The sequence below is a fragment of the Lagenorhynchus albirostris genome, chromosome 16 (assembly GCF_949774975.1).
Source record: "Lagenorhynchus albirostris chromosome 16, mLagAlb1.1, whole genome shotgun sequence".
NCBI lineage: Eukaryota > Metazoa > Chordata > Mammalia > Artiodactyla > Delphinidae > Lagenorhynchus > Lagenorhynchus albirostris.
In genome coordinates, this window is record NC_083110.1 from 72906390 (window position 1) to 72932704 (window position 26315).

The 26315-nt window shown below is 38.7% G+C and overlaps 2 protein-coding genes across 10 annotated transcripts in view; one reads left to right on the forward strand and one right to left on the reverse strand.

The window, feature by feature from the left end:
- Positions 1-23691, forward strand: part of INPP5F (inositol polyphosphate-5-phosphatase F) — a 92514-nt gene extending 68823 nt beyond the window's left edge. For 3 of the 6 annotated variants that reach the window (XM_060126053.1, XM_060126055.1, XM_060126057.1), the window contains 10 exons: positions 175-252; positions 1159-1279; positions 2858-2986; positions 8703-8820; positions 11185-11383; positions 17259-17330; positions 18307-18380; positions 18797-18925; positions 19519-19606; positions 21399-23691. In XM_060126053.1, coding sequence (XP_059982036.1) covers positions 175-252; positions 1159-1279; positions 2858-2986; positions 8703-8820; positions 11185-11383; positions 17259-17330; positions 18307-18380; positions 18797-18925; positions 19519-19606; positions 21399-22554 — 2164 coding nt within the window. In that variant the 3' untranslated portion in view covers positions 22555-23691. The other 3 variants (XM_060126058.1, XM_060126054.1, XM_060126056.1) reach the window with 3 other exon arrangements.
- Positions 23692-24393: 702 nt separating this feature from the next.
- MCMBP (minichromosome maintenance complex binding protein) overlaps positions 24394-26315 on the reverse strand; it is a 67768-nt gene continuing 65846 nt past the window's right edge. For 3 of the 4 annotated variants that reach the window (XM_060126114.1, XM_060126115.1, XM_060126113.1), the window contains one exon: positions 24394-26303. In XM_060126114.1, coding sequence (XP_059982097.1) covers positions 26177-26303 — 127 coding nt within the window. In that variant the 3' untranslated portion in view covers positions 24394-26176. The remainder of the gene's footprint in view (positions 26304-26315) is intronic. The other variant, XR_009536049.1, reaches the window with a different exon arrangement.

Here is a 26315-nt window from a genome sequence, read left to right on the forward strand (position 1 = left end):
TTTTCTTTCATAATGAAGATTAGTTATAAATATTTATATAATTGCCTATTTAAAGTAGTGTTATTCTCATATTTACAGTAATAATTTTCTTTCATTTTTCCAAGTAACCTTAGGTATCATAAGCTTAAAAAAATTATTAAAGTTTTTTTTTTTTCCTTTTGGCATGTATTTTAGCCGAGGAATGAAGTTTGAGAATGTTCAAACACTAACAGATGCCATTTATGACATTATTCTTGACATGAAGTGGTGTTGGTAGGTATTTCGTAAGAAATCAGTTTGACAGACTCTTGGTCTGTGAAATCATATGTATTTGTCTAGTACCACTAAGTGTTAAAATAATAGCAGGCTGAGAAAGGATTTTTGTTTTTCTTGATTTGCTTCCCAATTCCTGTTCTCCTTTTCATAAGAGTGTGAGTCATTAGGCATTGTTAGCTTTGAACAGGGGAAAGGTGTCAGGTGGTCACAGCAAAATGGAGTGGAGTGCTCCGTGACTATTCTTTAATTCCTTCTAACGCTTCATGATCTACATTTCTTCTTGGTTCCTAACATGGGAAGGAAGGTTTAGAGGTATTTGGTCCCAGTTTTGAGACATTTAAAAATTATCAGAGAAGGAAGTTGATTCTTCAGGGGAGACGTAGGAAGAAGAAGTTGGCTTAAAGGACAGGAGAGAACATTTGATTAGATTTTAAGGCCACAGGTGGCTAGAGAAGTTAGATGAGTGAGGCATGCTGCATGACTTCTCACTGGGTGATAGAGTGAATTAGTCTGTTCAAGCTAATTTAGATGCATTTCTACTTGAAGTCAAAAAGGAGGAATGGGATGGTGTTTTAAAGTGCCTTCTGGTTTTAAATGTGTAGAAAAGCATAACTAGGGTTTGTATCAGTTCTGCCTAGTAGTTGTGTGACTCAGGCAAGTCACTCTTTCTGTACCTGTTTTTTTTCCCCCCCCAAAATAGGGATAATATCTTCTTTGTTGAGTTATTGTGTAAATTAACAATAACGTCTACAAAGGTCTCAGTAATGCCTGCCACATAATAATATTCTAAGCAAATTGATAACCAGTGTTGCTGTTGTTATTATTATACTGTGAAGAATTGTGGGTTTTGAAAACTTTAAAGTATTTCATATTGTAAAGTAATTCCATATTGTTTTTGAAAAGGGTTGATCAAGCTGGAGTAATATGTAAACAAGAAGGGATTTTTCGAGTTAATTGCATGGACTGCCTGGATCGCACCAATGTGGTCCAAGCTGCCATTGCACGAGTGGTCATGGAACAGCAGGTAATTTGGGGTCCACTGGATTGTAAATATTCATTTTTAATTTTTTTCACATGTAAACCAGTAACTAAAATCTTTGTTCCATAGAACATTTACAGCATGCAAACATCCTTGTTGCTTTAAAACCTGGAAAGTACAGCCTTTCCTAGAAATCAGTTGAATCAAGTGGCGTTTTCTTAAGTACTCATTTCAAAAATGTGAGGCCCAGCATTTAAAATTGTACTGGGTGGCACTGTGTAGTCATTTACCTTTTTTTCTCAGCTCCAAACACTCGCTTCTGTATTGGGGCATGGGGTCTGCACACCACCTTTCTGCTCAACCAGCTGGTTCCACGTCAGGCTCTGCCAATAGAGGGCATTAAAGGAAGACCATGAGGCTGGAGGAGGACAAGGGGACAAGTTCCTTCACCCGTGTTATATTCCCATCATCAGCACCCTCTCTGTGGCTTTGGTTCCTTTGGCACCACAGAACCAGCCTCTTCGCTTTGTGCCCCAACCCTGCTGTTTCCTGGAGTCATTATATCTCTCACCTCAGTGTCCCCTTTTAGATCTTTCAGCCCTGTAACGCCTGGGTAATGAATTCCCAAGGTTGACATTCCTAGCATGCTTTTTTCTCCTGATAGAACCTTGTGACTATCCTTTGGGGATGCCTTCTACTGTCACATTGAAGCAGCCAGGCTTTGGAGATCAAGCCCTGGCCCTAGCACGTACAAGGTGTTGACCCCATGCAAAGAATTCAACCTTTCCAAACTTCTATCTCCTCATCTATAAATGGGGGTAATAAGAGTATTGATTGCACAGGGTGGTTATGAGGAGTAAATGAGATAATTTATTTTAAAAAGCTCGGACTTCCCTGGTGGTGCAGTGGTTAAGAATCCACCTGCCACTGCAGGGGACATGGGTTCGAGCCCTGATCCGGGAAGATCCCACATGCCGCAGAGCAACTAAGCCTGTGTGCCCAAACTACTGAGCCTGCACTCTAGAGCCCACAAGCCACAACTACTGAGCCCACGTGCCACAACTACTGAAGCCCGCATGCCTAGAGCCCATGCTCTGCGACAAGAGAAGCCACTGCAGTGAGAAGCCCACACACCACAACGAAGAGTAGCCCCTGCTCACCATAAATAGAGAAAGCCCACGCTCAGCAACAAAGACCTAATGCAGCCAAAAATAAAATAAATTTATATTAAAAAAAAGTTCTTAGAATGTGGCACCAGACTTAACATTTATTGGGCACTTACTGCTCTGCTATTAATATTATTGTTGTTTCTATATGGTTTTTTGATGGTTAGTTTCACTTCATAGCCAAATTTAAAAGAAAGACAAAATATAATAGTATGAGTCTACACATTAAAAATTACAGCAAAACAGTATAAATTTTTTATTCTATTTATTCAGATGTAGCAATTCATAAAGCTATCTTTCAAGTGGTGCTTAATTTTGAAAAAGTCTGAAAACATCATTTTTTAAAACTTAAGGGTCCTAAATTGTACATGCATATGCTTCCTTTCTCTGCAGTATACATTTTATGTTATAGTGTCCTGGCTTATATGCAGTTAATCTACCAATGTATTAATTTTAGCTGAAAAAATTAGGTGTGATGCCCCCAGAGCAGCCACTACCGGTGAAATGCAATCGCATTTATCAGATAATGTGGGCCAACAATGGTGACTCCATTAGCAGACAGTATGCTGGGACAGCTGCCCTGAAGGTAAGTACCTGCAGCCAGCATCTGTGGGTCATTATGTGGGACACAGGGTATAGTTTAAAACCAACTTGGTTTTTGAGAGGAAAGTACATGGGTTTCAGGTGGTAGGTGTAGTTGACTCCTTTCTGGAATGTTTGGGTAAGGCAGGGGTCACACATTCAAATTCCACAGATGCCAGGTAATGTGACCCATCAGATTAAAGGGAGAGATGGGCTGTGTGGACCTGAGGAAGAGCATATGTTGTCTTAGGAAGGTGCTGTTCTGCTACTTCCTAATGGGGATGGAGGCCCAGTGTTGCTAGATCTCACAGTTTTCAAGGGAGTTTGGAAAGTTGGAATTTTAAGTATAGCGGTTAAAACTTTATACAGACAAAATAAAACATGTCTATATTGGTGGGATTTGGGTCCCTGGTATAATTTGCCTCCTCTGAACTTGAATCCCAACCCTGCCTCTTACTAGCTCTGTGACTATGGGCAAGTCACTTAACTTCTCTGTGTCTGTCTCTTCATTTGTAAAACAGGAATAATACTAGGCCCACTTCAAAATATTGGCATGGGATTATATGAGTTAATAACATGTTAGAGCTTAGACCATTCCCTGACACATAGTAAATGTTGAAAAAAAGTTTTATTATCTTTTTGTGATTGTTATACATAAAGTCCTTTGAAGATCCCACCAAGCTGATCTTCACAGAATTTAATGTAAATGTAAACTGTAGTCACTGGTCACTAAATAACTCCCTCTGTGGGCAATAGGAAGTGGCTGAATTAGCTTAAATTAGGTTTATGTTAATTTTCCTTCAAGGTAATAGTTCACCCCAGGATATTTGTTATAACAAATTGTACCATCGAGAGCTCAACAAGCATCAGATTATCCATCTTTTAGTTGGGTGATGAATGTCAAAAAGCTTTTTGTTAATTAAGGAAACTGAACTTTAGAAATCCTTGTGCAACTTATTGTTTAAAGAGAAGTACTACTTATGCACTCAACATCAGAGCACCTAAATATATAATGCAAATACTAATAAAACTAAAATGAGAAATAAACAGCATTACAATAATAGTAGAGGACTTTAACAGCCCACTGTCAACAATGGATATATTATCGAGGCAGAAAATCAATAAAGAAACAATGAATTTGAACAACACTATAGACCCTATGCACCTAACAGACATATACAGAACATTCCATCCACCAACAGTAGAATACACATTTTTCAGAAGCACAAACGAAACATTCTCCAGGATAGATTATATGTTAGGCCACAAAACAAGTCTCAGCAACTTCAAGAAGATAGAAATTATATCAGGTATCTTTTCTGAGCACAGTGGTATGAAACTAGAAATCAGTAACAGGAGGAAAATTGGAAAATTCACAAATACGTGGCAATTAACATACTCTTGAACAACAGATGGATCAAAGAAGAAATCAAAAGGGAAATCAAAAAATATCTCGAAACAAATTAAACTGGAAACACAACATACCAAAATTTATGGGATGCAGCAAAAGCAGTTCTAAGAGGAAACTTTATAGCTATAAATGCCTATATTAAGAAAAAAGGAAGATCTCAACCTAACAATTACACCTCAAAGAACTAGAAAAAGAAGAAGAAACTAAACCTAAAGTTGGCAAGAGGAAGGAAGTAATAAAGATTAGACCAGAAATAAGTGAAATAGAAAATAGAAAAACAATAGAAAAGATCAACAAAGTTAAGAGTTGGCTGTTGAAGAGATAAACAAAATTGACAAACTCTTAGCTAGGCTAACCAAGGAAAAAAGAGAGAGAACTCAAAATTATAAATGAAAGAGATATTACAACTGATAACACAGAAATACATAGGATTATGAGACTACTATGAACAGGCGTATGCCAACAAATTGAACAATTTAGAGGAAATGGATTACTTCCTAGAAACATACGACCTACCAGACTGAATCATGAAGAAACAAAATCTGAATAGACCAATGAGTAAGGAGATTGAATCAGTAATCAAAAAGCTCCCAACTAAGAAAAGCCCAGGACTAGGTGGTTTCACTGGTGAATTCTACAAACATTTAAAGAAGAATTAATACCAGTCCTTTTCAAACTCTTTTCAAAAAACAGAAGAGGGAACACTTCCAAACTGTTTCTATGAGGCCCTGATACATAAACTAGATAAAGACACAACAAGAAAACTCTGAGCCCATGTCCCTGATTACTGTAGATACAAAAATTCTCAACAAAATACTAACAAACCAAATTCAGCAGCTCATTAAAGGGATCGTATTCCATGAGGAAGAGGGACTTACCCCTGGTTCAGAATTTGAAAATCAATAAATGTGTTACACCACATCAATAGAATGAAAGATAAAAATCATAGGATCATCTTAATAGATGCAAAAAAAGCGTTTGACAAAATTCAACATCCTTTCACCCAGTGGTGAAAACTGAAAGCTTTCCTCTCAGATCAGGAACAAGACAAAGTTGCTCACTTTCACCACTCCTTTTCATCATAGTGCTGGAAGTCCTAGCCAGAGCAATCAGGCAAGAGAAAGAAATAAAAAGCATCCAAATTGGAAGGGAAGAAGTAACATTGTCTTGATTTGCAGGTGGTGTGTTCTTATGCAGTTGACTTTGAACAACATGGGTTTGAATTACATGGGTCCACTTTATATGTGGATATTTTTCAGTTGTAAATACTACAATACTACACAGTCTGTGGTTGGTTGAATCCCTGGATGTGGAGGAAATGTGGATACAGAAAGCCAGCTATAAGTTATACAAAGATTAACCTCCACATTGTTAAAGGGTCAACGTTATATAGAAAATCCTAAAGACTCCACCAGAAAACTGTTAGAACTAATAAACAAATTCAGTAAAGTTGCAGGATACAAAATCAACCTACCAAAATCTGTCGTTTCTGTACGCTAATTGAGATTATCTAAAAAAGAAATAAAATAATCCCATTTACAGTAGCATCAAAAACAATAAAATAGTAAGGAATAAACTTAACCAAGAAGGTGAAAGATCTGTACACTAAAAACTGTAAGATGTTGATGAAAGAAATTGAAGAAGGCACAAATAAATGGAAGATAGCCTAGGTTCATGGCTTGGAAAAATTAACATTAAAATATTACCCAGGGCTTCCCTGGTGGCGCAGTGGTTGAGAGTCCGCCTGCCAATGCAGGGGACACAGGTTCGTGCCCTGGTCCAGGAAGATCCCACATGCCGCGGAGCGGCTGGGCCCATGAGCCATGGCCACTGAGCCTGCTCATCCGGAGCCTGTGCTCCGCAACAGGAGAGGCCACAACAGTGAGAGGCCCGCATACCAAAAAAAATTACCCAAAGCCATCTCCAGATTCAATATAATCTCTATCAAAATTCCATTGGCATTTTCTACAAAAATAGAAAAAAAATCCTAAAATTCATGTGGAATCACAAGAGACCCCTAATAGCCAAAGCAATCCTGAGAAAGAACAAAACTGGAGATATCCCACTTCCTGATTTCAAACTATATTACAAAGCTGTAGTAATCAAAACAGTACTGGCATAAAAACAGGCACATAGACTAATGGAATAGAACCGAGAGCCCAGAAATAAACTCACGCTGTCAGTCAACTAATAATTTGACAAGGGAGCCAAGGATACTCAATGGGGAGATGATAGTCTCTTCACTAATGCTGTTGGGAAACTGGATATTCACATGAAAAATAATTAAACTGGACCCCCTATCTTACACCATTCACAAAAATTAACTTGAAATGGATTAAAGACTGTAAAACCTGAAACTTTAGTTTACTCCTACAAGAAAACATAGGGAAAGTTCCATGACATTGATCTTAGCAATGATTTTTTGGACATGACACCAAAAGCACAAGAAGAAAAGTAAAAATAAACAAGGGGGATTACATAAAAAAAAAAAGCTTTTGCATAGTAAAATAAATAATCAACAAAATGAAAAGACAACCCATGGAATGGGAGAAAATATTTGCAAACCATATGTCTGAGAAAGGGTTAATACCCAAAATATGTAACCAAGTAGTGCAACTCAATAGCAAAAAAGAAATAATCTGATTTTACAACAGGCAAAGGATCTGAACAGCCATTTTTACAAAGAGGATATACAAATGGCCAACAGGTACATAAAAACGTGCTCAACATCAGTAATCATCAGGGAAATGCAAATCAAAACCACAGTGAGCTATCACCTCCCACCTGTTGGAATGGGTGTTATCTAAAAGACAAGAGATAACAAGTGTTGGGAGAAAAGGTAACCCTTGTACATTGTTGGTGTGAATGTAAATTGGCATAGCCACTATGGAAAATGGTAAGGAAGTTCCTCAAAAAATTAAAAATGGAGTTACCATATGATCCAGCAATCTTATTTTATGAGTATATATCCAAAGAAAATGAAATCAGTATGTCACAGAAATACCTGTACTCCTGTGTTCATTGTAGCACTATTCGTAATAGTCAAGACCTGGAAACAACCTAAGTATCTGACGGTGGATGCATGGCTAAGGAAAATGTGTGTGTGTGTATACAAAATGTGTGTGTATATATATAATGGAATATTCAGCCATAAAAAAGAAGAAAATCCTGATATTTGCAGCAACATGGATGAACCTTGAGGACATTATCTTAAGTGAAATAAGGCAAACAGAGAAAGACAAATATTGCATGATCTCACTTATACGTGGAATTTTAAAAAGTCAAACTCATAGAAACATTGAGTAGATTGGTGCTTACCAGAGGATGGGGAAAATGGGGAGATATTGGTCAAAGAGTACAAACTTTCAGTTATAAGTTCTGGGGATCTAACGTACAGTATGGTGACTATAGTTAACAGTACTATATATATACACACACATATATCAAATCATCACATTGTACACCTTAAACTTATACAGTGCTACTTGTCAATTACACAAAGCTGGAAAAAAAAGAGGAACACTTTTTTTCCTTTGATATTAAAATTCTTTGGATGCAGCATTCATGTCTCTCTCTTCTATAATAGATTCATGTTGCTAAATTAATACTTCCTGCGAATGACCTAATTGGCAACGTGTTCTTCCTAAGTTGTCAATTTTAGGACCAGACTTGTTTCCAAGATTGCCTTGGATAGAAATAGTGGGGTTGGGATGCGGGAGAAAGAGACTATGCTTTCCTTGCCTTAAGTTTAAGTCACTACCTCTCTAGGGACTTGCTCTGACACCTTTGTTGTGAAAACCAAGAGAAACAAAACAATTAAATCTTCATTGGATCATTCTACAGGGATTGTAATGTGCAGCAAGGTATGGAAACCTCTGCTCTCTCTATATATACACACAACCACATATGCAGGTTAAATTCCATTATAATAAGCTCTAGGGAACTGTCTACATTTTCCCACATCAGAAATTTGTGTGTTTTGAATATCATACCAGTTGGAGGTTTGAAAATCTTTTTGTTTTGTTTATTATATGATAAGTTTTGACCTGTAAATTCTAGATATTCTACAGATTGCCAAAAATGGCTTTACCTTAAGGCACAATCTAACTGTGGAGACTTTATGCTACCAATAGCATGTTTAATTGTTTGACATGCTTGGATCCGAGTCAAATACTAGTAGATATTTTAATTACATTATTTGGAAATTATAAAACCCTGTAGATTTCCAGTCTTGAATCAAAAGCCCACATTGACTTCAGGAACATTTTTGTGCTTGAATAAATTGTTAAAGTGACTTTTTCCTTGACAGGGTGACTTTACAAGGACAGGAGAAAGGAAGTTAGCAGGAGTTATGAAAGATGGTGTTAACTCAGCAAATAGGTATTACCTGAATCGATTTAAGGATGCTTATAGGCAAGCCGTTATAGGTAAGGAACATAAATGCCTTTCTCTCTCTCAAATTTGTTATTCTTTCTGTGACTAACCATTTACAGTAACCAACTTCATTAACATAGTTCATATGTTGTATAATATATTTGTGTCTCTGTGTTGAACATCTTACCCAATAAATCAAATTTTTACGAGATTAGAATTTTTTAAAAATATTTATTTGGCTGCATTGGGTCTTAGTTGCAGTATGTGGGACCTTCGTTGCGGCATGCAGGATCTTTCATCGCGGTGCACGGGCTTCTCTAGTTGCGGCACACAGGCTTCTCTCTAGTTGCAGTGTGCGGGCTAAGTAGTTGCGGCGTGCAGGCTTAGTTGCCCCATGGCATGTGGGATCTTAGTTCCCCCACCAGTGATTGAACCCACATCCCCTGCATTGGGAGGCGGATTCTTTTTTTTTTTTTTAATATTTATTTGTTTGTTTTGGTTGCACTGGGTCTTAGTTGTGGCAGGTGGGATCCTTAGTTGTGGCTTGCAGGCTCCTTAGTTGCAGCAGGTGGGCTCCTTAGTTGCGGCTCGCTGGCTCCTCAGTTGCAGCATGCAGGCTCCTTAGTTGTGGAATGCGAACTCTTAGTTGTGGCATGCACATGGGATCTAGTTCCCTGACCAGGGATCGAACCTGGTCCCCCTGCATTGGAAATGTGTAGTCTTATCCGCTGTGCCACCAGGGAAGTCCCTGGAAGGCGGATTCTTAACCACTGGACCACCAAGGAAGTCCCTACAAGATTAGAATTGACAATTTTTTTAGGCTGGAGCAGCAAAAGAAACCGCTCATTTCCATACGTATTTGTCAATTTGTTATTCATGTAACAGAAGGCAGGGTTGAGGCTCCTGGAGTATGGAATAAGGTGCCCTAAAACCTCATCGACTAAAAACTCCATATTCTATTTGTTTTTCCATTACTCAAGGCTGAGAGAGAAAAACGAGATGATTTTCTTTCTTCGTATAATGTTTACCATGTGTTCTTGCTATGGACAAATATAGCAGCCTTTCTTATAAGCATGATTTAACAGGATATTAGGGTATCAGATTTAGAGATTATCCTAACCAATTCCTATCACTATTTAAGAAAAGAAATGGAGGGTAGATTGCCCAGTGGAATTCATGCCTTGGCATATTTTAACTTTAATTTTCATGAAAGTATTACCTTTTAGGATTAAAGTAAATGTAGAGTATTCTGGATTAGAATCAAATGTAACAGCTTGTCATATGGTCTCTAAGAATATTTTTTAAATCCTATTTTTTAACCTGATTATTTATTATAAATGAAATAGTAGGGCCTATGCATAGGCAATTTAGGAATTTGAGAAGTCTGGTGTAATTAAGTTTGGTCCGTTTGCCACACATAGGGTGCATGCTGATAGGAAAATTGGATTTTAGCAGTTTATTCAAGGAAAACTAAGATACCTTTCTTTCTCTTGGTTGATCTAGCGCCTCAGTTATGTCATTGAGGAGGCATGTTCTGTTCCTCTCTCATTTTGACGATCAGTCGCATCAGCTTCATCCTAACCCTGAAGCTGGATCTTTTCAAGTTTAAGAGAGAGGGGCCAGTAGCAGTCTGGGCTTACTGCTTCCCTGAAAGGGTCAGTGGTTGGCAGATCTCTCCCAGAAGCCTCCTCCAGGCTTACAGTCCCAAACAAGCACAGGGAATGGGATTACAATGATTTTGTTAAGCCTTGAGCTGCGTGCTGTACCAGGACGAAGTTAGCTTGTCTCTTCAGTTCCTTTGCCCGTTTTAAAATTGGCTTATTTGTCTTTTTATTATTGAGAATTCTTTATTATTGGAATTCTTTATATATTCTTGGATACAGGTCCCTGATCAGATAGATGATTTTTAAATATTTGCTCCTATTCTGTGGGTTGCCTTTTAATTTTCATGACATTGTCCTTTGAGACACAAAAGTTTTTAATTTTGATGGTGTCCAGTTTGACTATGTTTTTTCTTTTATGGCTTGTGATTTTAGTTTCATATCTAAAAAAACCATGCCTAGTCCAGGGTCACAAAGATTTATGCCTGGGCTTCCCTGGTGGTGCAGTGGTTGAGAGTCCGCCTGCTGATGCAGGGGACATGGGTTCATGCCCCGGTCCGGGAAGATCCCACATGCCGCGCAGCGGCTGGGCCCGTGAGCCATGGCTGCTGAGCCTGCGCATCCGGAGCCTGTGCTCCGCAACGGGAGAGGCCACAACAGTGAGAGGCCCGCGTACCACAAAAAAAATTTTTTAAAAAGATTTATGCCTGTGTTTTTTAATGAGTCTTATTATTTTAGGTCTTTTATTCTCTTTTGCTTTTTAAAAATGCATTAGTAAACTAAGAAGATGATAGATATTAACACTTTCTACTCTAGATTTGATGCAAGGCATTCCAGTGACAGAAGATCTTTATTCCATATTTACCAAGGAGAAAGAGCATGAAGCTTTGCATAAGGAAAATCAGAGAAGCCACCAGGAACTAATTAGTCAACTCTTACAAAGTTACATGAAGTTACTGCTGCCTGATAATGAAAAGTTCCATGGGGGCTGGGCCCTCATTGACTGTGACCCCAGGTGAGTTGGAGTGGTGTCCTGGTAACTAACGTGCTTTCTGATGTTGTTAAGTTGTCCTAATTATTGCTAGCAATTGTCCATAGAGCTGTGGTCATGGATGCGTAGTTCATAGCAGTTCTCAAATACACGGCTGGTACTAAGGCAAGCTAAGATACTCACCTTGGCCGTAAAATTAAGGGGGCACTAGCAATATTTGATTTTTTAAAAACCCAAATTGTGAAACTACAGTTCAAAGCTTGTTTCTTGAGTTCTCCCCTGCCCCCAACCCCACTCCATGCCCCAGAATCTAGGTTTATTGTATTAATGCACAAAACTGAGTGTACCAACAGGTTTAATGATGCTAGTTACTTTGGGTTGTAAAGTGGTCCTGGTCTTTCATAAAATAAATAGGGCAACTAATACTTAACGTTCTTTTTTAAACAAAAAGCATCCAGTTTCAAGTGGTTCTTTAAAATATCAACTGAATGGCAGGATCCAAATTTATCCACCAGACTGAATGCTTGCTTTCAGGCTAAAATCTAAAATTATAATTTTCAATATTATGAATCAGAAACACTTCAGAAAATTCTAGACCAAGCTCTGAGAATAAAAGGCTTTATTTAGATTTTATTTTACATTTCATATGTTTTTAATAAAAGGGGCATAAAATAAGCTTGAAAGAACAATAGGATGCAAGGTAGTATACATATATTAAAATGAGCGAAAGGCAACATTGACTGTAGGTTCATAGGGAAACCTTCCATGACTTTAATTCCATGGATTATTTCACTTTGATAGTTAGTATTATATGTATGGATGCAATTTTTGGACTCTTAAAAGATGAGGTTTTCCTCACACACAACTTAGCAGAAAATTTCTGTGCTCTTATAAGCCATTTGGTAAAAAATTTTTATTCATGTACGTTAGTTGTTGTTTTTAAAATAGCAGTCCAACATAATGCAGCATGAAACAAACAAAAACTCCCAAAAGGTAGTACTTTTAATTCCCATTCAGAAATAACTGCAGGTATCACATCTGCATTTTGCTTGAGTTTTAACTTTGCACTTCACTTTTTTGAAGGTGTCATGATTGTCAATATCATTTTCCTTAGATCAAGTGTTTTTTTTTTTTAATTTATTTTTATTTTTGGCTGCGTTGGGTCTTCGTTGCTGCGTGCAGGCTTTTCTCTAGTTCTAGCGAGTGGGGGCTACTCTTCATTGCGGTGTGCAGGCTTCTCATTGGGTGGCTTCTCTTGTTGTAGAGCGTGGGCTCTAGGCACACGGGCTTCAGTAGTTGTGCCTCACGGGCTCTAGAGCGCAGGCTCAGCAGTTGCAGCGCACGGACTTAGTTGCTTTGGGGCATGTGGGATCTTCCCGGACCAGGGCTCGAACCCGTGTGCCCTGCACTGGCAGGCGGATTCTTAACCACTGCACCACCAGGGAAGTCCCAAGAACTGTCCTTCTTATTAGAGATACTTTGTGGTTATCATCCTTTCTAACACTGCTAAGATTTCTTTAAATTTGCTACTGGTATTTATCTTCATTTGCAAGGCGTAAAGATTTTCCAGATGGTGGATAGTTTTCCCTTTCTCTTGAAGAGAGATGTTTGGAAACCTGCTCTTTGGCTCTCTGAGTTTGCTATAGAGCCTTTGTACAGTCCGTCTACTGAGCCAGGGATGTGGACCCAGAACAGGCAGCCCCTGGTGGAGGACAGCAAGAGGTAGCTCTGGGAATGGCTTTGGGGGCTTAGGTCCCCAGACAGCCAGCGGTGAGTTCAGCCCCTTGAGCTTGGAGGCTTCAGCAGTCAGCACCTGTCTGCCTCAGGCTGTGTGTGTGGTTTTTAAAAACACCTTTATCAAGATGTTATTCATATAGCATACAATTTGCCCATTTAACGCGTACAATTCAGTGGCTTTTAGAATATTCACAGAGTTGTGCAACCATCACTTTGGTCAGTTTTAGAACATTTTTATCACCACAAAGAGAATCCGCATACTCTATCCCCACCCTCACTCCCTAAGCAACCACTAATCTATTGATACTTATATCTCTCTGGACTCGTGTATTCTGGACACTTTATATAAATGTAATCATGTAATATGTAGCCTTTGTGACTGGCTTCATTCACTTAGCATAATATTTTCATGGCTCACGGGCATTGTGGCATGTATCAGAACTTCATTCCTTTTTATGGCTGAATAGTATTTCATTGTATGGACAGACCGCATTTTGTTTATTCACTCTTCCTTTGGGCATTTATGTTTCCACCTTCTGGCTATTCTGTTGTAAATAGTGATGCTGTGAACACTCATGTACAAGTTTTTGTTTGCGCACCTGTTTTTCTTTTGGGTGTATACCTAGGAGGGGAAAGTGCCAGGCCACATATAATTCAATGCGTAACTTCTGAGAAACCACCAAACTATTTTCCACAGTGGCTGCACCATTTTACATTCCAACCAGTGATGTAGCAGGGTTCCAGTTTTTCCATGTCCTCACCAACACTTGTTTTCCATGGTTTTTTATCGTAGTCATCCTAGGGGGTGTAAAGGAGTATCACATTGTGGTTTTGATTTGTATTTCCCTAGTGACACATGATGTTGAGCATTTTTTTTTCTTGTGCTTGGCGGGCATTTGTTTGTCTTCCTTAGAAAAATGTCTGTTCAAATCCTTTGCTCATTTAAAAAATTGGGTTGTGTGTCTTCTTGTTGAATTGGGCTACATGTTTTTGTAAATAAAGTTTTACAGGAACCAGGGCTGAGATTAGGGTGAGGCAAGTGAGACAGGGTTGTACAGGTTGCAGGGTCAGATCCTATCTTTATTTGAAATGTTGATGTTTTATCATGTTTGCATTAATTTTGATTTTTTAAAAATATTGCACTAAAAACTTACCTTGATGGCTGAGTTTTTTGGCATCCCCTTAAATTTTGCGCCAGGGACCAGTGCCTCACTCACTTCACTGCAATCACCGCCCTGTTTAAATACCTGGTAGAAAAAGTTACAAATGCTCCGTCCTGCGCAGCTCAGCAAGAATGGCTGCCGTTCCCTTTTTCTTTACCTCCCAGCACCCCAGCAGGAACTGTCCAGCACAGCTTTGTGCCGTTTGTTTGGTTTGTGCCCTCCTTCGTGCTTACCCGGTGCCCACCCCCGGCCCCGAGCCTTTTTCTGTTAAACACTGAGCACAGTTCAGTTTCTTCCCCGCGGACAGCCCCTGGCGCATACAGATCAGACCTCTCGGGCCGTTCTGTGTCCTTTCCCTTCCAAGCGGCCGCAGCGGCTGCAAGGAAAGCTGACTTGAATGACAGCCGGTAAGCGCCGGCTGGCGCGCTGCGGCCGGGGGAGGAATCTTTAATGTGACGGGAAATCGGCGGTACCGTCCAGGTGCCCTTCAGCATCAGCACAAAGCCAACTCTTTATTTTATCCCACTCGGACTCACTTTTTCTTACACCGAGAGCACATGACCACTTGTACCCGCGTTAGTGGACTAGTGAGGTGCGCTGCAGCCCGCCCGCTAGCAGCCCTCCGACCAGCAAAGATGGCCCTTCGCAAAGGCGTGCGTGCGCTCTCACGGGAGCCGGGCTGGGGGACCAGAGCCCGCGGCCACCTCGGTACCCCTCTCCGCCGGCCCGGGAACCCTCCCTGCTCGCGGCGAGGGCGGTGCCGGACCGGCCGCGCCTGCGCACTAGGCGCGTGCCGCGGCGGAGGCGGGCGGCGGAAGCGGGCTGAGGTTCTGGGCGTGACCTCGGCACGGCCGCGCTGCAGTTGCCGCAGTCAGCGCAGTCGCTGCAGGTGGTAGTTCTGCTGCCAGCGGCTCTGACTGAGCTTCGACTCGTGGACGGACGGACGGACTGACGGGATGCCGCGCTCCCACCGGCCTCCTCCGACCGCCCAGCGGCAGGCGAACGCCACGGGCAGTGCCGCCGGCAACGCCGCCGAGCCCAAGCCCGAAGGCGGCAGCCTGGCGATGACTTTCAAAATTGTTCTCCTTTTTGCAGGACTTATGGTTAAAGTTCCCGTGGGGTTGTATTTTTCCTGTAAATTACTGCTTTTCCAAAGCCTCCTGTTAATGTCGCCTGATGACAGTGGCTTTTACGCGACCATTGTCGCGGTGGTGGGGCTGCATGTGGTGCTGGCGGTGGTCGTGTTCTTCGTGTGGAAGGAGGGGATGCCTGACTGGTGGGAAGAGAAAAGCGAGTAGTGCAGCGCCCCTTCCCAGCTGCAGGCGCGGGGGCGGGGAGCCCTGAAACGGGGTTTCTTGTTTTTCTTGTCCGTGTTTAAAAAAAAAAAAATTGTGTGTTTTCTGTTTTCTGGGTTTTTTTCTGTTTAAGTGGGGCGGAGGGTGGCGGGGAGGGAAATTAAGTATTTACTGCATCTTATACATCGATAAAAATGCGGGGGGGGGGCTGACATTTTTCTCGACTGTCATGTGCCAAGTGCTTTTCGTCAGGACAGGATGCTTTTGACCGAGATCATGTTTGACCGATGTAAATATTAGTGTCAAAATAGAAACTAAGATATAGTAGAGTTAGAATTTATTTCATATTACAGTACGTGTCGTGACGTAATTTTTATGGCTTGGCTCAAGCGACAATTTTAAGAGTGCACGTAAGTACCAACGCGCACAACTAAATTACGTTTTACGTCATTAGTCTGTGTTCTCAGTGAGCCTCTGCCAGAATCATAGAATTTGTGGGTTTTTCTTTACCGTTGGTTGGTTATTGCTCATATTTTGGATCAGTCTGTGTATTCATTGGGTTCTGGCTTCTGACCTAATTAGTTGTATTTTGGGGGCATATTTTTGGTGAAAACTGAGGTCAGTTTGTTATTTTAGATTAAGACTGTTAGAGTTAACGCTGCAGCAACGTGCTGCCGAGGTAAAATCCTGCACTGGAAGATCTTGGTAAAGTTCTCTGCAGTACCTGTTAAAGAGTGACCTCATTCTTACGCAGGTTATGTACGTGACTTAAACTCCATCTACAAGTGATTTTTTCTCCCTCCTGTTTTCCATTTGTTTTTCAGTAGCATTTGGTAAGTCTTTGCAAATAGCTATGAAATTCTAAGGTAGAAATATCCACTCCAACAGTGGAATTTTGAGAAACAGTATAAGAGGCGTGGATTAATTTCACCTTTTGATTGGAAATGCTGTTTTAATAGATGACAGTTTGAGTTCGGATTCTGCCCGTGTTATCTGTTGACTATGTGTAGATTTTATGTGTTGACCTTTTTTAAAAAATTAGTATTTGGTTTAATGGTTAATCCCTTATTCTGATACTTGATTTTAGAGTGGAAATAAAATATGGCAAAATGGACTTAGAATAAAGAAATGTTTACTCATTCCTTAAAAGCTGAGTAAATCTGTAGTAAGAAAAATGCAAAGTAGTTTGGGCTGGGTTCCATTTTTGCACATAAACACTACATTTATGTAAAGTTCTTTCAAAGGATGCATTCTACATGAGTGTAAAAATACCCTAAATGTGCAGTGTCATTTTGAAGGTTAGGTCATGTGAGATGATCTAGACAATCTCTTTTCTCAGCCTCACATTTTCCTTTCTTTCCAACCCTGACCCCCTCTACCATCATCCAGTCCCCCACCCCCATTATCCCATTTCCCCTGAGCACTCTCTCCTCGGCTACCTCTCTGAGAAGGGACCTCTTCTCAGCTCCAGTCCTTTCCTTCACCTACCCCACCTTCCTAAGCTGGGTTCTTGGTTTTTCGGATTTTTAAAATTTCCAGATGGACAGATTGTATATATTTAACTGAAGAAGTAGGACTCGTTGATTACTTGATTTTTTTCCCCCACCCCAGCCCCTCCAATCTTTTATCATAAGTGGATCTGCTGTAGAAAAAAAAGGTAAATGAAAACAAAAATATTTAATTCCCTGTGTCATGTTTGTTTAGCCTCATTGATGCTACTCACAGAGATGTGGATGTGCTGTTACTGCTTTCTAACTCTGCCTACTACGTGGCCTAGTAAGTTGCTTATTGATTTAAAGCTTTTACTTTTTTTTTTAATGCGAGTAAATTTCCTTTTTAGAATTTGTAACACAAAAAAGAATCTAGTTTTATGTATTTTAAGAAATTTCACTGAACCCCTTTACCTTACATAATTGTTACATCACTCTGACTTCAGTTTGAAAGTGCTTTATAATCAGTGTGTTTATATAAGTGTTCTTTTAGTATTATTTCCTATAGATCTCAAGTTTTGATGTATTCCACATATTTTTATTGTGAATGACCGTATAGCATTGTTTATTACTATACCTTAGTTAAATGTTTCCCCATTGTTAGGCATTAAAATACTCCCATCTTTTTTGCTATTATGAATGATACAGCTGTCTATGTGCAGGTAATTGTGTGTGTGTGCACATGCACTTCTCTGATTATAAGGGTATGATGAATTATATGACTTTTGTGCCTTATTGCAAGATTGATCTCCGGAAAGACTACCAGTTAACAATGCCACTAGCAGAAATACAAGTACTTCCTCATAGCCTTACCAGAATTGAGGTTTATTTTTTTCAAATACATATATATTTACTTTCTTTTGGGCCTTGTGTGAACTGTCATTGGCCCAGGTGCCTATTGGCACTGATCATATGGATTTCTCATTCTTGATTTTGGATATCAGATTTATCTGCTGTATCAGGAATACATAGCTTCAGTATATGTATGTGTTTTTCTCTCCTTTTAGGTTAAGTTTTAGGTTTGTTTTCTTTTAGTGTAAGATGTATAAACTGATTTTCCTTTAGCTGTTGAACTATATATTTATGTGTGTGTGTGTGTATATATATATAAATATTAGTGTCAAAATAGAAACTAATTTACCCCAGAATGTATTGTGCTGTGGAAGATTTTAACTGCATAGTAGTTGCTGTTATACCTCAGCTGACAAGCCAAATATGCTTTTGATTTTAATCCTCTTCTTACTCTCTTTCCCTTTGTCTAGTTATGATGATGAAGTTGACAAAGTAAACCAGTATCAACGACTAAGTCTAGAAGATCTGGAAAAAATTGAAATAGGTAAATTTTAACATACTAACCAAGTCATAGAAAGCAAATATTGTTTCTTCTAAGAATGGGTCATTATTTAAGCACATGGTATAACATCTTATTAGAATCAGAAGGGGATAGTCTAAGTAGTACATTTCTTAGGATTCCCTTCTGATTTTGAGAGATTAGTGATGGATATAGTCTAATAATAACTATATTTCTTTCATTACTTGCCTTGTGAAGATTAACCCTGGGATCGAGACAGTTTAAATATTTGAGACTGAAGAATTTTTATTTATAATCTCATGAAACCAAATCATAAGCATGTGCTCTCATTTAGATTATGAAGAAAAATGCTAAATAATTGATGAATGTCAGTCTTCTGAAGATACAGAAGAAAATGAATGTTATGTGAAAGATTTACATGTATTCATTTGGGTCTTTAGGTCCTGAACCCACTCTTTTTGGTAAGGCAAAGTTCTCCTGCATGCGACTGCACTACAGATATAAAGAAGCAAGTGGCTATTTCCACACCTTGAGAGCTGCAATGCGCAATCCAGAAGAGGACGGAAAAGGTAATGGAGAGAGATGAAAGTATTCAGTGATAACTTTTTCTCTGCTTTTATAAGCCCAAGTGGACTTGGGGACTGTACATCCCCAGTACCAACTGAATGATCCAGGCAAACAGCTTTGTGATCTGAGATCTTGAAATAGCAGCTTTGTTCCCAGCAATGCAGGGACATTATTTGAACTGATGATGTAGTCTGGGGCAAGGGAATCTATTATGGGAATTCTCAGTGTGTTTGGCCTTATGCGTGTCATGGCTTTTCCTACCACATACGCCTCTCATGGATAGTAGTCAGAAACAACACCTGTCTTGTTCACGGCTGTTGTCTCAGCATCTAGCAGTGTTTGGACCGATGAGGGTTTCAGAATAAACTTTTAATTCCAATTGATTTGGTTATTTTGTTCTTTAGTCTTCTGTTGAAATTTTACAACATTTTGAATTAGTGAGGGGCGTGATGAACAAATAGCATTTTTCTGTAAATTATAACAAATAAACTTGTATCTAATTACAAGACTACAAATTTCATTTGGAGTTCTGAGAACTGCTAATTTTTAAATATGTTTTTGGAGAAACTGGCAAGCAACTATATTTGGGTTTCAGATACCCTTCAGTGCATTGCAGAGATGCTGCAGATCACCAAGCAAGCCATGGGATTAGATGTGCCTATAATAGAGAAAAAGCTTGAGAGGTAAGTATACTACTTTGGATAGTAATGTCTTTATTCTTCAGAGAAGATTAAAGTTTTACTTCTTTTAAAGTATTTGCAAAAGGGAGAGAAATCACATTATGATACTGTGTCGGTATTTAGAGGGATCAGAAAGTAATAATTACTTTCGCGGATCAGAAAGTAATAATTTTGTTTAAATTATGGCCATGGGACTTCCCTGGCGATCCAGTGGTTAAGAAAGACTCCGTGCCTCCACTGCAAGGGGCCACTGGTTTGATCCCCATCCAGGCATCCCTGGATGCCGCTCGGCGTGGCCAAAATAGTAATAATAATAAATAAAATAAATTATGGCCACAAGTGATACATTTTGAAACGCTTAAATATACTCTTAAGAGAGGGAACATTCAAATTTAAATAACTTTTTAGAGAAAATAACCAGCCAGTATGTTTTAAACACTAGGTTTTTGAATTTTGGAAAAGAATGCCTGTAAACAGATTATTTTACATTTAAAATCTGTGGGTTTTCCATCTAATGAGCAGGTTTTAAAGTCCACATTCCACTAGAAAAGAGTCATTTGGTCATCTAGAGGAAAACTGTCTTGTGTTAGAAATAATTATTTCAGTGGTTCCTTTTTTTTTAATTGAATGAGATTATTTAAATTTTATAGAATCTATAAAGAGCTACTATAAAGTAGCTCTTTAACATCATAATTTTTATGAAATATTCTCATGACCAGTGATCTTGCATGACCAAGTGTGGAACCAGTGTACTAAGACGTGTGGTAAATAGCACTGACTTTTTTCTTTATAGCAGCCATGAGGGATGCCAGAGAAGAAAACACTAAGTGCAGTTATGTTAAATGTCCCAAGTCTTCTAAAATAAATCCAGGTAGCCCACAGGAAACATAAGGAAACGGCGTTCTTTCCCCTCCCCGCTCTGCCTGAATTCAGCAGAATTGGAATGTGTAGACACCTTAGTTAAGATGCTGTAGACACCTGCCTATATAGTTAGTGTTGCCTTTGCTGGTGGTTTAGATTGCTGATGTGGTGGATCTGTGCTGCCCCCATTTGTAGTCAGTCACCACATATGGCTGTGGAGCCTTTGAAATGGGACTAGTCTAAATTTTGGGTGTGGGGTTTTTCTGGAAACATTTATTCTCAGAATAATGCAAAAGCAGAGGTTGAGGCTACTGTTAGGAGGCTTCCCTCCCCTCCTCCATTACCTCCCTCTCCTCCCCGAATGCCCAAGAACTCAACATAATTCATCTAATTACTGTGAAGCGCTTCATTAAGTAGGATTAAAATATTGCAGATGTAGTGTTTCCACAGGGTGGTTCTTCGGTGCACCAGGTGGCCTGCTTGAGAAAGATGATAGCACATGTGGGAGATGTCTGTGGCCTGATGGCTGAACTTGGGGTTAAAGTCACACAGCTGGGCCACCCATTCCATTCGGTGCCTGGGGGTGACTCGTCAATGTCACTTACAAAGGCTTCTGCTGCCCCTGTTGTAAAATATAAAATACTGTGCATTGGCTGTTCCAAAGACTTAGTTTAAGAAAGATTAAAATATCTGATTAATCATCTTTTAATACTGATTGTATGTTGAAATGATATTTTGTATATAAAATTGTCTATAGCTCACATATTTGTATTGGATATTAATGTTCTTGCATCAAGTCCAAGGGGTTATCTGGGTTTATCATTTAGCAGTGTACTGTTTTTAAGAAATTGGGGCCATTTTAAATAAGAGTTTTCACTTACATTAATAATTGGCCTCCATGGGGAAATTAACTTTTTTCTTTTCTAATTTGTAGGAAGAGCAGCAAACCTCATGAAGACATCATTGGCATCAGATCTCAAAATCAAGGCTCTTTGGCCCAGGGAAAAAAATTTTTAATGAGCAAATTTTCATCTCTAAACCAAAAAGTGAAACAGACCAAATCCAATGTAAATATTGGCAATCTACGAAAGCTAGGAAACTTTACAAAACCTGAAATGAAAGTTAACTTTCTAAAACCAAACTTAAAAGTAAATCTTTGGAAATCAGATAGTAGTCTTGAAACCATGGAAAACACTAGTGTGGTGGATAGTAAAGCCCAGGCAGAGTCAGATGGGGAAATGTCTTCAGATAATGACTCATACCACTCTGATGAATTCCTTACAAATTCCAAGTCTGATGAAGACAGGCAGCTAGCTAACTCGTTAGAGAATGTAGGGCCAGTAGACTATGTTCTTCCTAGTTGTGGTATTATTGCTTCAGTACCTCAATTAGGCAGTCGATCCCAGTCTATGAGCAGCACTGATATTAGCGTTCATGTTCCTTCAGAGGTTACTCTTGCTCATGAAAGTGGGCCTGGAAAAGGCTGTGAGTCTTCTCAGAAGAAAAGTCCTTCTGCTGACAACATACACACATTGACTGGCTTTGCCAAGCCCGTGGATATTTATTGCCACAGATTTGTTCACGATGCACAAAACAAAATGAGCCAGCTGTCAGAAACCAGGTCTGTTTCTCAGCAGGCTAGTGAGGAAGGAAATCACGTGACCAATCAAGTTTCTAACGAAGACACTCAATTTGAATCAGCGGAACAGATACCTTCTCGACCATCTCAGTTAGATGTGTCTTTGTCTGCAGCAGGCCCACAGCTTCTGTCAGTTGAACCAGTGCATTCGGTTGTATCTCAAAAGACCCCCGGCTCCGAATCTGGCACACTTGAACTCGAGAGAGGGCTGCACGTAACTCCTTCTCCTTCAGACAGCTGTAGCAGCAGAGCAGTCTCTCCCTTTGCAAAGATTCGAAGTTCCATGGTCCAGGTTGCTACTATTACCCAAGCTGGATTAACCCAGGGGATAAGCTTTGCAGTGGCAAAGGTTCAGAAGAGCCCTGCAGAACCTGAAGGAGTTAATGAAGTCCAGCAGAATGAACTTAAAAATATGTTTACTCAATGCCAGACACGAATAATTCAGATTTAGTTTTTAGCCACACAGAATCCTGTGGCTTTTATTTAATCCCAAAAAAAAGGTGTCATATAACCTGTACTGTCTTTGAATCTAGGGATCACAAATTCTAATTATGTTTATTTTGGAAAGGTTTTAAAAGGAGACTGAACCTGAGCAGATTTCCAAATTTGAGAGCTAGGACAGTGGAAGTGCATCATCCTAGAATGTAGACCTAAGTAGCTTATACACTACAGAGCAGTTTGTCTCTTTAAAAGTAATTCAGGAATAGATTACTTTGGGATGTAATAACCTGAACACTTTTTGGAGCTGGGTGGGTGGGGAGAATGTATGAAGTAGACACAAAGGGTGGACATGGATCCATTTAGGTGATTAGCATTTTTCGTAACTTGTTTTTCTGTTTGTCAGTTCATTTCTGTGTGTTTCCTCTACAAGGTAAATACTTAGTTTTTAGTGACTTCAAAGTGTTACTAGTATGGCAAAGCATTTTAATATAAAAACTGTTGGTTTAAGTTTTTAATGGCTTAACCATTCCCTATAAAGAGTTAATTGAGGGCTAATGGCGTTACAGTCAAGAAATGAATGCCCATTTGATGTTAATTTTCCCCACATTCTACTTAAATTTAAAATACTGCTACCTTGTACGCCCCAAAGTCTAGGAGCATTAAGACTTGTCAGTCATAAAACCTGAGCTGTCAGATGTGAACACCAGCACCTATTAATTTTGCTTTCTTTTCAGAAATGTTAAGAACGTATACATATTGGATACTGATAATGTTTGAAAGAAGTCTTTCAAGTTGTAATTTTTTGCAGGGGGCAGTCCATAACATCCTGTGTAGTCGAGCACAACTACTGAAAGTTTAATCTGAAGCACAACTGTGCTAAAACTTTAGGTTTTATGACTGTAACCTTGACCACATGGAACCGGGGCCTTGTCTGTAAGCCTATACAGTAAGAAAGTTGCACACCTTATTCCAAACAAGTACTGGTTTGTCTGATATCTTTAGAGCCTTACTCTGTTGAAATGATTCTCAGCTAAACATTATGTCTGTTGTAACTTTGATATTTCCACTTTTGTTATTTATTAGTGGTATCTTTTTTGAAGTGTCAGATGTCGTGACTATTTAAAATAAAATATCATCATAATTTAAAGTGACAATGTCTATGAGAATTCCTTGAATAATATTTTGAAGATAAAGGTTTGATATTTTATGTCAGACTAAAGAATTTGGAAACAAGGTAAGTTTGCCATAACTGAACACTTGGTCCCAGCCTTTCCTAATACTTTACTCTCTTGAAGTGTTTTCATGACTTTAAAAATGATGAAATGGATCACAAACCATCAAATTTTAAAAACCAAACATCGAAACTGAATGCTTTTTTCTCTTACCACCTTTTCTTGAAACTATTAGATGTCCTACAACATGAGAGAAAATAAAGTCAAGGTCAGGTGATAAAAGTATGTGTTTTTAAGCTCCAAAGAAATTAGTTCCAAAGAGATTTTTGAAAACTAAAACTAAGGAATTAAAATTAAGTTAATTAAAATTAATTTTAAAACTAAAATTAAAACTAAAATTTAATCTCAATCAAGGTGATAATATATAGATGTCTGTTCAGTTTCCCGGTGCTTCAAATAGGATTAACATTGCATTAGAACAACAAACTTCACTGTCCAAGGAGAAAAGGATTTCTGAAGCCCAGAGTACTAATCTCTTACCTGAATGGGACTTCAGAGGGAGGACGCCGTGCTGCATGCACCACCTCTCATACTGAAGTTTACGTCTGGTAATGGTTTTCCACACAGAAGATCACATGGGGTGAGTCTCATAATGCATGAAAAACAGCCCAAAGTACTAGTAATTTAGGAAGTTTTATTTATTTGAAAGCGTTTTCCTTTCAGGGGAACTTCTCTGTAAGACCAAGCAAATTATGTACTTCTCTTCGGTAAATTACAGTTCACACTGGCACAATAAACACACAGTAACTCATCTACTCTGCTGAATTTTATTCCCACAAATCCAGTTGAGCCTTTGTTTTATTTCTAAAAGGTTAAGGAAGGTCTGGTCTACCAGTTATAAAAATGAAAACCAGTTAGAATTCTAAATATAAACAGATTATTTACATTAGTTTATAAAAATAGATTTGAGTTTAGGAAAAGTTAAACAACTAGTAATTTTCACTTCAGTTCATGAGGCATAATAAACTCCTCCATTTTCAAGGCTGACCCTGTTTTCCTGGTTAGCAATGTCACTTTAGGCCTTGGGGGCCAGGGGGGTGCAGAATTTAAGTAATCATTTAACTGATTTCTAATGTTTCCGACTAAGTAAGTTACTAAGAGAAACTAATCTTTATATATAACCAGTGATAGCTTAAAAGTAGTGTTCTAACCTTTTCAAAGATTCTTGATGCCACTTATACTACTATACTGTATCAATTCGCTTTCTAGCTATGGATAATATTTTTATTCCTTTGAAAATTTGTATTAAAACTGTAATTTGTCTGGGGAAAACCTACCTACATACAGTTTTATCAGGGCATTCCTGGACTAGCAGATAATATTAGTTCATCTAATACATCTGGAACTAATTGATAAATTTATATAAAAAGTGCAAAATCCAATGTAATCACAGCAACTAAATGACATTTATTAAGGAAAAGAATTAAAAACCATTTTTTTCTAAAGAAGGCATTTTTTAAAAAGTTAAATAAATTTTGTCCTCTTCCTATTTGGGCAAAACAACTTCACAGGGCAGACAGCATTCCCTTAAGCGAGTCCATAAAACAGTGGTTCCCAAATGCACTGGAGTGAAATGAGAAAAATAAGGACAATGTAGTGTTTTTTCAAAAAGCTACATTTATTCCATTTAAAGGACTATCTCTTGTTCTGAGATTGTCCTTTTATGAAGGAAAAAAGGGTGATAATACAGTGACTTCTTTCAGATTACTTGGCAAAATAAATTGGCAACTCTGTCAATCCCCACAATTTTTAGAAGTATTACTGGTCCATGAAACCCAAAACGTCTGGGAACCACTGCCATTTAAAGACTTGTTTTGCATGTTGTTAACAACTGTTAAATGGAAAAAAGCTGTGGTCAGATGTCTGGGAGATAATATTATAGAATTTCACATGATCATGTGAATTATGGCAAGTATGCTCCATTCCCCAAACTTGGACCACTGTACACATTCACACCCAGTGTTCATTGGAAAGACATAAAAATCTGAAGTGAACAATTCCTCTGACTTTGGAATTGCAACCATTTTCTTCAAATGATGTTGATGTTAGCATTTCAACAGAGTCTGGCCTATGACTTAGCTGAAGCTACGGAAACTAAGGAAATGGTATAATCAGCAACATTATCAATATTAAACTTTTAATATCAAATACAATTTTGTACATTACTAATTTATATAATTATAAAACAAACTTCAAAAGCTCCGTAAAATCAGTAAGGAAAAAGCCCTTACTGAATATTATATAAACTTTAGATGTTACCAGGTGTGATTTCAGGAAAAGACATTGGTTTTTTTCTTTTGATACAAATTATCTACAAAACAGTGTGGTATAAATGATATTTGAATTTTACAATAATGTGGCTACAATTCGCCCATTACTCTTTCATAGATGTCAGTACCTTCAAAGTTCATTTCCATTCACACATTTCTGCTGTTGAAGCCTGGTTCTTCTTAAAGACTCTAGCTGCTTTGCTCTTAGCCATCGTTCTCTTGACAGTGTTGTCTGACCAGCACTGAGAGACAGAAACCTGGTTTGAAAT